Source organism: Lates calcarifer, linkage group LG4, assembly GCF_001640805.2.
Source record: "Lates calcarifer isolate ASB-BC8 linkage group LG4, TLL_Latcal_v3, whole genome shotgun sequence".
Lineage (NCBI taxonomy): Eukaryota > Metazoa > Chordata > Actinopteri > Centropomidae > Lates > Lates calcarifer.
The window spans coordinates 2908301-2920737 of record NC_066836.1 but is presented as its reverse complement, the minus strand read 5'-3'; the positions used below and the strand labels follow the sequence as shown (position 1 = coordinate 2920737).

Here is a 12437-nt window from a genome sequence, read left to right as displayed (position 1 = left end):
TATCACATACTGTCTAAAAGGGTAAGAGGGCAGGTGGCTGAGGTACTTCTACTTTATGTAATTATAATTTATATGTAAATTTTCCTTTAATGACTTTATTACCTCTGTACTACTACTTCTCATTCTCATTATCAATAATAGCAACTGTAATAATAATAATATAGATAATGTATAATGAGTGAATGATATTACATGATTATTGCTAATACCATAGACCTATATAAATACTGTATATCTACATTTATCTTACTAATTACGACATGCCCTTTAGGGAATTATTAATGAGAGAGTAGAATATAAAACCAAAAATATGGGAAGAGTGTGAAGAGTTGATAATAGATAGCTGGAGACAAAAATAGAGAAATGATCACCCACTCCCTAAAAAAAAAAAAAAAGTTGGAAAAGTGTTCTCTTTTTCTATTTAAGCACCGACTCCTTTACAGGTCTGAGTCACTTGTTTTTTAGATTTTGGCCAAATCACTCAGATGCAGAGGAGCTACTTAACATTAGACAAGATGCAGCCAATGTAATAAGGTCACCAGGCTTCATTCAGTATTCTCCATATTCTCAGTTGTCCATTTCAATGTCGTCATGACTCATTTTCTGAACATGAGAAACTTCTCTTGGTAGAATGCAGTACAGTTCAACAGCACTGCAGACCACAGTCTCCAGAATGACTCCATGAGAGGATCTGAATTCTTCTTCCACCATGACTCCTTGTTGAAGCGTTTCTCTGGCTCGCTCTGACGTCTTACTGACGTGTTCATGGAGGTTAAATCAAATAAAAGTGAATTATTTTTTTAACACAGCTGCCAAAAGCATTCCACCCAAACACACAAGTTTGTGACAGAAGAGATGGACGTCCAATCTCTACCATCCGCTGCTGAGCGGCTATAAATGATGATAAAACGCCGTCATTACAATGGCCGTGTAAAGCTTAATGTCTCAGAAAAGCACTATAAACCCCAGCCAGGGGGGGATAATGTACGCTTTGGGATGGATTGATATTCTAGTTGAATATGACAAACGACACTTTAAAGACGGCCCGCCCACACTATTGCACTTTAGCTGAGAGGACGCCATATTTCATTTCGAGCACGTTCTGTCAAATGTTTGCATTAATAACAATCGAAGCTCATCCGTGACCCCGCAAGAGCCGGCGGGCGGGAAATGAGAACGCCAACAATAGCACTTAAAAACAGAGAGACAGAGAGAAGCTGTTGCATAATCAGCACAAAGTGTGTGTGTGTGTGGGTGACAGAGAAAGCAGCAAAGAGTGTGTGTGTGTGTGTGTGTGTGTGTGTGCAGGAGGTGGGGTTGTAATTATCAAGCCAGGATAAGATGTTAGGGGAAAAAACAGACAGTGAGCTACTCATGTAAGTTATTTTGACAGGACCAATTTCCCAGTGCAGGTGATTTGGAGAGTGTGTGTGTGTGTGTGTGTGTGTATGGGGTGTGTGATAGTGTGTGTGTGTGTCTGGAATTGGGCCCAGGGAATATCAGGAAACTCTCTCTCTCTCTCTTTCTCTCTCTCCTCCTGGACTGACAGCTTGGCTAATGGCAAACATTCCTCCTCTCTTTATTCCCCACTTCATCAACACCCTCGCCTCATTACCGTGAGTCACGCTGTAGCCCGGTACACACACACACACACACACTCATTACTACAGTGTCCCTCTCCATGTGACGGAGCAGAGGCAGGACTGAGACATTTTGACTCTTGAAACAGAATCACCAAAAAAAAGATGGTGGACAAAAAGACCAACTGACAATGAGCAAGTCTTTCTTAATGTTTACAAGAAACATGTATTTATGAAACAGAAAAAGGAATTTATCCCTCATGTTACTGCAGTCAGACTTTTTGCATTTGAGTGCATCATCGTCCACAAATGTAATGTTTGTTGCACACGTGTCTGTTTTATTACTGGAGTCTTGTTTAGGTGGTCAAACCAGAGCTAACTGAAATTAAACAAGGTGCCAACGATAAACTTTCCTCAAACTAGCTCCAAATAATTTTGACAATTCAGTTGCAGTGGTTGAATATCACTTCTTTTCTTCTTCTTTTCTCTAATCAGTGAAAATGAGAAAATTCAGAACGATGTGTTACTTACACTCAGTCTGAGATACAGTATGTATGAGAACAATCAGTTGTTTTCTGGCGCAGCTAAATGTGAGCGAACTCTGTCCTGTAGCTGAAAAGAATAATCAGGACGTGGACCTGGAAGCATTCGAGCAGAAAACACTGTGTAGGCTGGATCTGGCCTCAGAGTGGATTAAGGCTGCTTGGGGGGCATTAGCATATTAGCTAATATATTTAGCAGGAGGCAGCATTGGCACGAGCAAAGGTCCCACGGCATCTTTATTTAATACAGGTGAATAAGTGATATGAGCGAGGAAGATGAAAGGCAGTTTGATGTGATGGTGGAGTGGGGCTGTTCAAAAAGCTCTGATGACGTTTTGGTTAAACGTCTTTTGAAGAAAGACTTTTTCACAGAAATGTTTTCTGAGAAGCTGAAGCCTGCTGTTTATGTCTTTATCTGGTTAAATCAGTGCAGCTACCTAGCTCAGAGAACTGGATTACTTTTGTGCACACTGATAAAAAATTACCTTAATAGACTTTTCCTATTTGCATACGCATTAATGAACTGACTCGGTTCCCAAACACAATAAAGTTCTGGTGTTTCTGTGCCTGTTTTTTAAATTTTTTTTTAGGCACACATCCAACTCTCTGATGGCTTCCCTTAGCGCCGGCCTCCTTTCAAAATGAGCCAGTACCAAATAGTTAGGCAAACTAAACCAAGCTGAACACAAAGGGATAGAAGAACATGCCCTAAACCTCCAGCATGGGTATGGCAGTAATCTCAGTGGAAGGAAAAAAAAAACACATTTTACTGAGGAGTCTTAAGTTTTGAAAAATGTTCATCTGGGGCCTCAGGTGCAGCAGCGAGCCAATGATAATGGCCTGTCTTTTTCTCTGTCAGTGTAAAGACAACATTACTCAGCCAAGGAGAACCTACCAGCCACGTTGGCCACATCTGCGGTGCTGACGTTCTGAGTGTTCGGGCTCACTTTGAAGGTCACAGCGGGGCCCACCACCCTGTAAAACACACACACACACATTTACACAGTTAAAAGCTTCACAAAAGACATCGTCAGAATCTGTTTTCCACGGCGACGATGTGTTGTTTTCCAGACGGACGGAGAAAAGGAGCTGTGCTCATTAAAGCTCAGCCATACGTGGCTTTAACCTGTGGCGATCCTTTAGGCTGTTGCAATCCCCATCACCACTGTGAGATAACCTCTTGAATCTCAATGTAATGCGCCCGCCGGCATTTAAGCACACTGGGAAAGGAAAAGAAGGGGGTCGGGGACGAGAGGAGTTTGGTCATCAACAAGAGGACGCTCTGATACGAGCGAATACATTTCCAGCAGCTCTGCTTATGATACATTTACATTTTGATTCGACGTATGGTGACATATTGTCGTGATAGCCACAAATTGAGGGTGACAGAAACCGGGACAGCGAGGACGATGAGAAGGAGACAACACGGGCAGAGAGAGATCTGTATTGTTTTTCTAGGTGCTTTCCCCCCATGTTCATCCAACATTCATGCCAATAAAGCAGCTTGAATTGAAATACTGAGGGAGACACAGAGAGAAGCTGGGTGGTCAGAGGCAGAGCGGAGTCTCCCAATGTGATTAACCTTTTGTTTTTCCTGCTGTAATTCAGACTAAAGGCCCAGCAGGAAGATATATTACCAGGTCCCCCTCCAGGACGTATTGTGAGCTGCTATAGGAAGTGACTGCTACTGTAACAACACTATTATAAAATATGGTGACATCAGTAATGGAGCAGGTCCTATCCTAATGCTGCTGGCAGGGAAGAAAAAAACATTCAAAATGTTTTCAGTGATTCAGGAAAGTGGTTTTTGTTTCAGGTTGATGGATTTAAATTGCTGCACTTTGGTTGTGGGTTTGGAGAGTGGTTTTGCAGGCTGTGGGTGTGCTCTTCAAAAAAAAAAAAAAAAGAAAGAAAAACGGCTCACTGTCCTAACTGTCAGTAGAAAATTAAAACAAAGTCATATGAGCAGCAAAATAATTAAGAGAAATAATGGACAAAATGTCCTACATGTATACTGATATTTAACCTGAATTCAGTCACATTTACACACACAAACACAAAATTCAGACAGTTTTCTAATCAACATTTCTCTAACCATCAACTCATCCAGCAGCGCTTCAATGCCACTAATTTAGCTAAACCAACTCTCAGGTAAGAAAAAAACTTTTCAAATCTTTGGATAAACAGCTGCCGCTTCATATTCCCAGCCATGCAGGGGTTTTTCTGTTTTTTTATTTTTTATTTTTTAAACTGTTATTGTGGGTTTTTAATTGGGTTTCTTGGGCCCTGAGGTCAGTGCATCAAAGAAAACACAAACAGCACCCAACTCACATTCACTAGGTTTTTATGCAGCAGTAATGTTACACTCCAACATTTAAGGTGCAATAACAAACTAATTAGACTGGGTCAAATTAATGATCCCCAGGGGGGAAACTTGGTGAAGCTAAGTGCTTGAATTAAAAAAAGAAAAGAAGTAAATCCTTTACTTTTATGTTCCTGTTCTATACTGTACCTGCTACTACACTCCACATCATATCAGTTGTGGAGTCTAATCTAAAAAAACATTTGAGCAGCCAAAGAGTCTTGGCCGTTCTGTGACAGGAACTCCACACACAAAGCACCGGCTCATTTTTTCTGACCATTATTTCCTCCTCTGAGGTGGATACATTTGTCACATCTATGAAGTGATTCATCAGCCGGCGCAGGCAAAGTCTCTGTGTGTGATGAAGAGGGAAAATCACTCATGTTGAGTTGATCACATATCCATCTGTCGGCCTCTGGCAGCCGGGGCAGCTCCCACACAAAGACACCACATCGACTTTGAACCTTGTAAATAACCTCGTCACCGACTGGAGCAAAGAAGCTCACAGGAGGCGATTTCTCCATCTTCTGTTGCTCGTATTTGTCACGTGGAAGAAGAAACGTCAGACTTATAACATGTTAGACTTTGAGATATAAACACGCTACTGCTGATATATATTATTAATGAGGAGGATTCAACTTGAGACTTGTAAGCCCAGAAACCTGCGACGTGTCTGTCATCCATGAAAAACATGTCAAAAGACTCTGATCCTTATTTCTTACAGTGTTCAGTGAACACTATATATTCATTTGTCCTGGAGTTTTCCAACAAAACCACTTCAAAATCCATTATGATAGATTAAAAAAAAAAAAAAACTAATGCAGCAGCATTTTTATAACAGATTGCCAGGGTCAAAAAAATAGTACTGCAGTCATGTTTGTTGTGCTAAACTGAAATGATGTACAGTATCCTACTATGTAGACAAAGTGACAGCTACTCTTACAGTATGACTGACAACAGAAACCAATCCTGTCATGTCTAAAGAGATAAAACATGAGTTCAGTGTTTGGCTGACAGAACGATAACATCTCTAGAAACTATAGGAAACCACAGGACAGAAAAACACACCATTAGAAGAGAAGGACGTATTAGCACTGACGTGCACTTGAGCATCCAAAGTAGACGTACAGCTGATAGAAACGTTCGTATTATTCTGTTGACTTCCACTGACGCGATACACAGCACATCAAAAATAACAACATGAAGTCATAAATGTTCATACATACATGTTCAGCATTGTTCCAGATTAGTTAAAGGATTCCTTAACAAGAAATGAGAAGAATCCCTGATCTGAAGAAATCTAAAGTCAACATGTCACTGAAATGAGAAGGGCTGTTTCTCAGTCAGATTTTTACCCAGCCAATGTTGACTGTAAAAGCCGAATGTAGAAAGTCACCACTAACTCCAGCCAGAATAAAAATACAATATTTTCTGGAGGAGAGAAGAAAAAAGTCCCTGAGTGGAAATATAAAAGTGCGAGAGCCTCAAAAGCTCTATAATTAGTACACTGAACCTCAAACTATACTGAACTCAAGAAAACTCTGTCTGTGCTGTGAAAATCTCCACCTCATCCAGTCGTCTTTCTTTGTAACTAAGCGCTACAAATCTAATGATCTGAAGACGAGTGAAACAGGTGGTGTCTTAGTGAGGTGCTGGGCCAACATGAGACTCCAGACCAGCTTCAGTGCTCCTTGGCATTGATCCTTTAAGGCTCTGGAAACCATTCAGTGACCCCTTTGTGCACTATGGTCACTTTCACCCTGTTTCTTCACTCATTCTCAGGTTTTTCCTTTAATTTGTCACCTATCTCTATTTGTTCCATGTCTTATCTCTAAGTTTGTGTTAAGATATTGAAACTTATTCTAGTTAAACATTTGAAATAAGGTGATTTGTACTAAAAAAGGATTCAAAACTGGAGCGAGATGAGGTTTTTATCCAGCAGCAGCTGATTGTAGAACAAAAAAACTGCACATACACTCTTTATTGTGCTTTGAACCAAAGTGCAATCAAATAAAAACGCGATAGCAGATTTTTTTCACTTGTTCCAAGAGAATAAGATTCATAACTGGGACTAAATAACTGAGAGAGATGTAGATGTTTTGCAGTGTTCACACCTCTGGCCTTATCAGTCTACATCCGCTCCATCATCCTCACATCCAGCCAGTTCAGGCCCGCTCTCTCCTCCTAGTGGCAGCTCTTTGATATGACCCTTCAGCTCAGACACAGACATTACATCACCTCGACCCTCCTGTATCAAGGAAAAAACCTCCAGTCTACACTCAGTGACGGTTACACAACAGCCATCATTATTTGGCGGCCAGCTACAGTCAAAGGCTCTGCGAAGCCACCCACATCAGCGCTTTCCTCCCGCCCGCCGCTTTCACCCTCAACCACTATCAGGCCGCCGCGGCAGCTAAAAACATTTCCAAGGCCGTTTCGGTGAAAGCGCTCACCATCAGTATTATCTAATCAGTATCGAATTGTTCCAAATGAAACGTAAGGGTGTGAGTCATTCTCCAGGTTTGTTTTGTGTCCTGGCACAGTGTGTAGGCTCACTTTTATGATTCATATGTTGCCAGTGTGGAAGTTTTGCTGCAGGCTCACTGAACTGCCGCTGCTCTCTGGCTTCGGCCCCCCCCGAGAGGAAATTGCTAGAAAAGGGAAGTTTTCTTGTCTTTTCAGCGGCTGGGGTTACACAGGTCGCTAACTACTTTGTTCATGGACATTTTTGTTGTTGTGATATGCTAATCTGGTGCTACTGTGTGAGGTGTAAGGTTGAGGTGCCTGCAGTGTTCAGGATGAAGGGGAGTTTTATAAAGTGGCTGAGAGGCAGGATAAATGTATGGGCAGGGACGAGGGAGGGACACACAGAGACAGCTATGACTTTGTACAGTACTTTCAGTTCAGTTACAGTCAATACAACCTCTTACACCTTAAAGACAACTTCATCCAATAACAAAAACACAAATTCAACAGGAAAGTCTCTGGAAACAGCATCATCTTGTTGATGTGATGTGAAGCTTTCTGAGCAGTGCTGAGCTTTACTCTGCCCTTCACACTGATAAAGGCAAATCAGGTAATCAATGAGGATGATAATACAGTATGTTCTCGACGTTACAACGTTGTAAACAGATGTTAAGACAATTCTGCTCCAACAAATCTGCGTCTGCTGACTCGTCTTCCTTAAAAATTGAGTTTTTCATTTAAGCAATATACTTTAAAGAGCCACTTGTTTGTTGTTTTAGAACTATTCTGGTGAGCTTGGTTTAAAGCTGAGGTAAAGCCAAGCAACATAAAATACTCAACATGAAGTCTGCTCGTTTATGTGTTGAATATTCAACACTGTAAATACCAATCACTAATGTTTACAACTACAACTTCCAATTGAATCTGATCAGAGCTCGAAAACAACATTTAGAGCTTCATGAGAGCTACACCTCTGTTAGATAATCAAGGCAGGATGACACAGAGTATTTCATGGTAAAGGAAAATCTGATTCACATAAAGTGACTGATATCAATGAGACGCTCCTTATAGTTCTCACTCCTGATAATGGTGGAGTTAAGTCTAACCTGAGCAGCAGAAAGAGCTGCTTTTAAACCAGTCGTTTAGTCTCTTCTTCCTCACATGTGTTTTTATAAAAAGAAGTGCATTATTATTATTATGTAGACTCTGTCTAATATGTCATTTTCTTGATATTAATGCTGTAACCTGTCTGCTTTTAGGATTTGGTTCACCCAAATATGGGAAATTGAATTCATTTTGTGAAGCTAAACCCACAGAAATGTATACATTCAAGTAGAGGCTACAAAGAAATGCCAGTTTATGTATAAATATGTGTAAAATAAAGTGCAAGACATTTGTAATATTTCCATTTGATGGAATAGTGCCAGTGAAAAAAAAAGGGTGTTGAATTCACTCTGTGTAAACATCCTTTGGCTTCAGTGACGAGCTCATCATATTTAAATAAAGAGGAATATGAGGAGGAAACTGGATGTTAAGAGGTTAAAGGAGAGTGTGAGGACCAGGGGCAGGCTGAGCGTCTGCAGGCTCAGAGTCAATCTCAGGCCTTTGTCTCTGGGCTTTACTTCTTCTGGTGAAGGTGACCACGGTGGTGAGGAGCCGGGCGGCCTTGGAAAATAAGCGTGGCGCCTCTGACAAATTGTCAAGGCGGCTCCCCCTGCTGGGCTTTCACTGCGCTCGCAACAAAAGAGACCCCCAGCTTTCTCCCTCTCTCTCTCTCTCTCTGTCTCTGTCGCTCTCTCGCTTTCTCTCGCCTCCAATCCATCACTCTCCCCAGTGTATAGCTCCCTCCTGTCATTCCCAGAATGGGAGAACAAAGACAAAAGGTGCATTAGAACAGGAGAACAGTACGGGCCACCCAGGGACTCTATACAGCAGCCGAGCAGCACGGCGAGGTGCCGCGAGAACAACGAGGCCGGGTGGCGGGGGCGGAGAGAGGGAGAGTGTGTGAAGGTATGTATGTGTTCATGCGTGTGTGTGTGTGTGTGAGAATCATTCGACCCAATCCTCACATTCAAAAATAAACGCATGAACACATGAATTCTGAATTTTTCCTCAGTTTAAGTTCAATTTCTAAATAAAGATAAAACTCTCATTTACATATAAACAAACTGTCACAGTGTTAAGTGGTAAATCTACACATTGGTTTAACGATATAAGAAGTTTCATCCATCCACCGCAGAGCCAGGACAAACAACGATATAACCAACACTGGCCGACACCAAGTGACTGTCACTGAAAAATCAATACTCGATAATACCATAAAAACATGCTGCACAAACGAGATAAGAGATAAATAAACCAGAGTGATTCTCCACAGAAGACAGTAATCACAATTAGAGCACTGATTACACTGCATGTTAATGATGACAGGAGAATGCACTTTAATTAATTTAAAAACTATCGATTAAAAGAAAGATCATTTCTTTATTTGGTTCTGTGAGCTGTCTGATCATCTACAAATGAATTACATTTCTTCTGCTGTCGCTTTGTGTCTATTGCTGCACTACACTCAAAAATGCACTTTAAGTTTGAGAGTAAACTTCATGTTGACGTTTTTCTACTGTAAACAAACTACTTATTAATGGAAATGGAACAATGGGAGTTTACTTTTCCTCTCAAATGCACAAAGATCAGCAGGTCATACTTTGCTAATACTTGTCAGTGTGTTGCTGCTGCCTCGCCCAAGAACCAGTTTTGGTCTTTGTAATATGCATCACTGGAGTCATTTGAGGGAAAAGGTGCCTGTGCTTTGTTGAATGGGTGCATAACAACGGTCACAGTGTCAACCATGGAGGGGAGGTAATTGGAAAAAGGAAGATAATTTAAAAACAACAACAACAAAACAACTGCTCTGTGGCTCGTTTATAGGAAACCAAAACAGCTGGAGGGAGAAGACAGAGCGACAAGTTGTGATGTTCTGTTTCATGGGTTTGATTGGCTTCCTGGCAATTTGGAGGTGCTGTGAAGACTGGTATTATCAGGTTGGGTGGTGTGTGTTTGTGAGGCACGTGGCCACTGACATGCAGTCAAACTTTACTTTAAGACGAGAAGTGAAGTGAAGGAGAAGTGAAAGGTTAATTTCAGTTTATTGCAGCTTAGTGTTATTTTCATTACCATCAGTTTTACTTCATCGTACTCACCAACTTATTTGATGAGATCTGGGAAGGAGGTGAAGTCTCTAAAGCTAATTCAGTCAGAACGAGAAGAAGTGATCACAGAGAAAAGGTAGATAGATATTTTGACTCTGTGTACTAAACATAGATCACAGTTTACAGACCTGTCTTAATGTTAACACATCGAACTCTGTTACAGTTTCCTGTGCAGTGAAATCCTCGATTTTTGTCCTTTTGAAGAGCCAAAAAGTTTCCACACTGATTATTCATCCTGAGCTGATCAAACTAGCCCTAACTTTCAGTATCATCACACTCCTGGAATGATTACCACCAGCTTTTCAGGAATTAACCTCTGATGGTTTAACTAATCTACATGAACTTACTTACACCCCGTTTCCTGACCTTCTCGTCACATGACCTTTTAAAACAAAAGGTGTTAGGGGCCTAAAGAGCTGAAAGTATCAGATAAAGCCTGTGGTGCTAATTCTGCTGATGAACTGAAAGCCCCAGCTAAAGTTGGTAAGGAGGACCTTGAGTTGGAATTGTTTTGTAAAAACTACTATTTCCGAGGTTGAGTATGAACTTTTGAGCCAAAATGGTTCCCAGATCTCAGCTGTTAACTTGGTGACATACTATGTTTTCACAGAGGTGATGATTAAGACCTAGATTAAAATAAAGGGTTCTATATACTGAGTATAATCCTGAGCTGAAAGCCACTGCAGCAGCACTTGTTTTGCTGTTGCAGCTCGCCGCATTGAGAGTGTTCACAACCCCCCTGTCAAGTCACCTGTGGGGGTAAAGCACAGCAGCGTCTCTGAAAAGAGAGAGAGCGAGGGAGAGACTGAGAGTGACAAGAGAGAGAAGAGGACAGGAATAGACTGAGACAAACTAAGACAGAGGCAGACTGAGGAGGAGAGAGGAAGAAGAAGCTGAGAAGGAGATGGAGGCAAAGACTGAGAGAAACAGATAACAACAGAGAGTGAGTGAGCGACAGAGAAAGACACATAGAGGAAAGAGAGGGAGAGGGTTCAGGTAGAGTTCAGTCTCATTAATAAATGATTGCAGTCAGCAGCTCGACTCCAACACGTCAATAACGCGGACAAGCAGCTCTCATTGCCCCCCCCCCCCCCTCCGGAGCAGGAAAAAATGTTGACAGAATAAAAATTAGGCGACGTCCTTGGATTCCTACTCTGTAAGGGCAATGTTTTCTCTTCCCTTTTTTCCCCATTTGTGATTGTAACGCCTTGTGCCACTGGAAAATCTCTCTGTTTTGATCCCACCAGTTTGCCCTCTCTGATCTGACATGCTGGGGGGTAGACTGTGGATGAGCCGACGCTGCTCATCCTCTACGGGGAATATCTGAGGAGCTTCAGTATGTGATGCTCGCCCTTTGAGAAAATTGCCGCCCACTCGAGCCTACAGGTAGAAAACGGCAGTTGCCGGGAACGTAAAGTACACTATAGATGTTGAAGATGAGTCATCCACAGACCTCTGCTCCTACAGTATTTATAGTATGAAGATAGAGTCGTTTGTGATTTCCAAATGTTGCTGTGATAACTTTGAAGCTTTCTCCAAATGTAATTCTTAGTTTAATTTAACTGCTTGGCCGTCTGACAGTTGGCACAACTACATGTCCAGAGGCGCTGAGAGTTTTAGAAGGACATTATAAGCATTAAAATGCTTTTATATTTAGCTACCTAACACACTGCTGGTGCTCTGTGTGGACTTGTTTTACTGTATTTGTGGGGTCCTAAAACCTGGAGCCGACTAACAGTTTCATGAAAACCAAAATGCCGAAGCCAACAAGTTTAGAAGGTTTAGTTTGTAGGTTAACTTGGCTTTTGGGTTAGGGTAAGGCTTCAGTTGGGTAAGGGGCTGGGAATGCATCATGCCAGAAAATATTTGTCTACTTGTCTAAGTTTAGTCTTTGGTAAAGCACTTTATAAAGCAGATTTTGAAATAAAATTTTACTCTGCTGTGCCTTTTGGATCCAAACGCAGACTGAAATCTGAAATCAGGCTTAGCGGAGGTCTGCACTTCCAGAGTTCTTCCTAGTTGTTGTGATTTTGTGTAAATGGATATATCAGACTGAAACACTATTTATTAAAACTCACAGCCGAACATTTCTGCACCCTGTTGTTCTGTGCGGCGACAAAAGGTCTGCAGCATAGGTCGTCTGTGGATGAATGTGTGAAAGGCTGCTGTTTATTTGAATGAGGAAATGTTTCACTTATACTGCCGGGTTGCTGCTGCTGAAAATACACGCACGGTGTGAAATTTGTCACTTCCAGTGTGCTGGCTCTGTTTTGAACAG

The 12437-nt window shown here is 41.6% G+C and overlaps 1 protein-coding gene across 2 annotated transcripts in view; it reads right to left on the bottom strand.

The window, feature by feature from the left end:
• Window positions 1-12437, bottom strand: part of LOC108880939 (receptor-type tyrosine-protein phosphatase N2) — a 178760-nt gene that overhangs the window by 110913 nt on the left and 55410 nt on the right. For both annotated transcript variants that reach the window (XM_018672679.2, XM_051069788.1), the window contains one exon: window positions 3018-3097. In XM_018672679.2, coding sequence (XP_018528195.1) covers window positions 3018-3097 — 80 coding nt within the window. The remainder of the gene's footprint in view (window positions 1-3017; window positions 3098-12437) is intronic.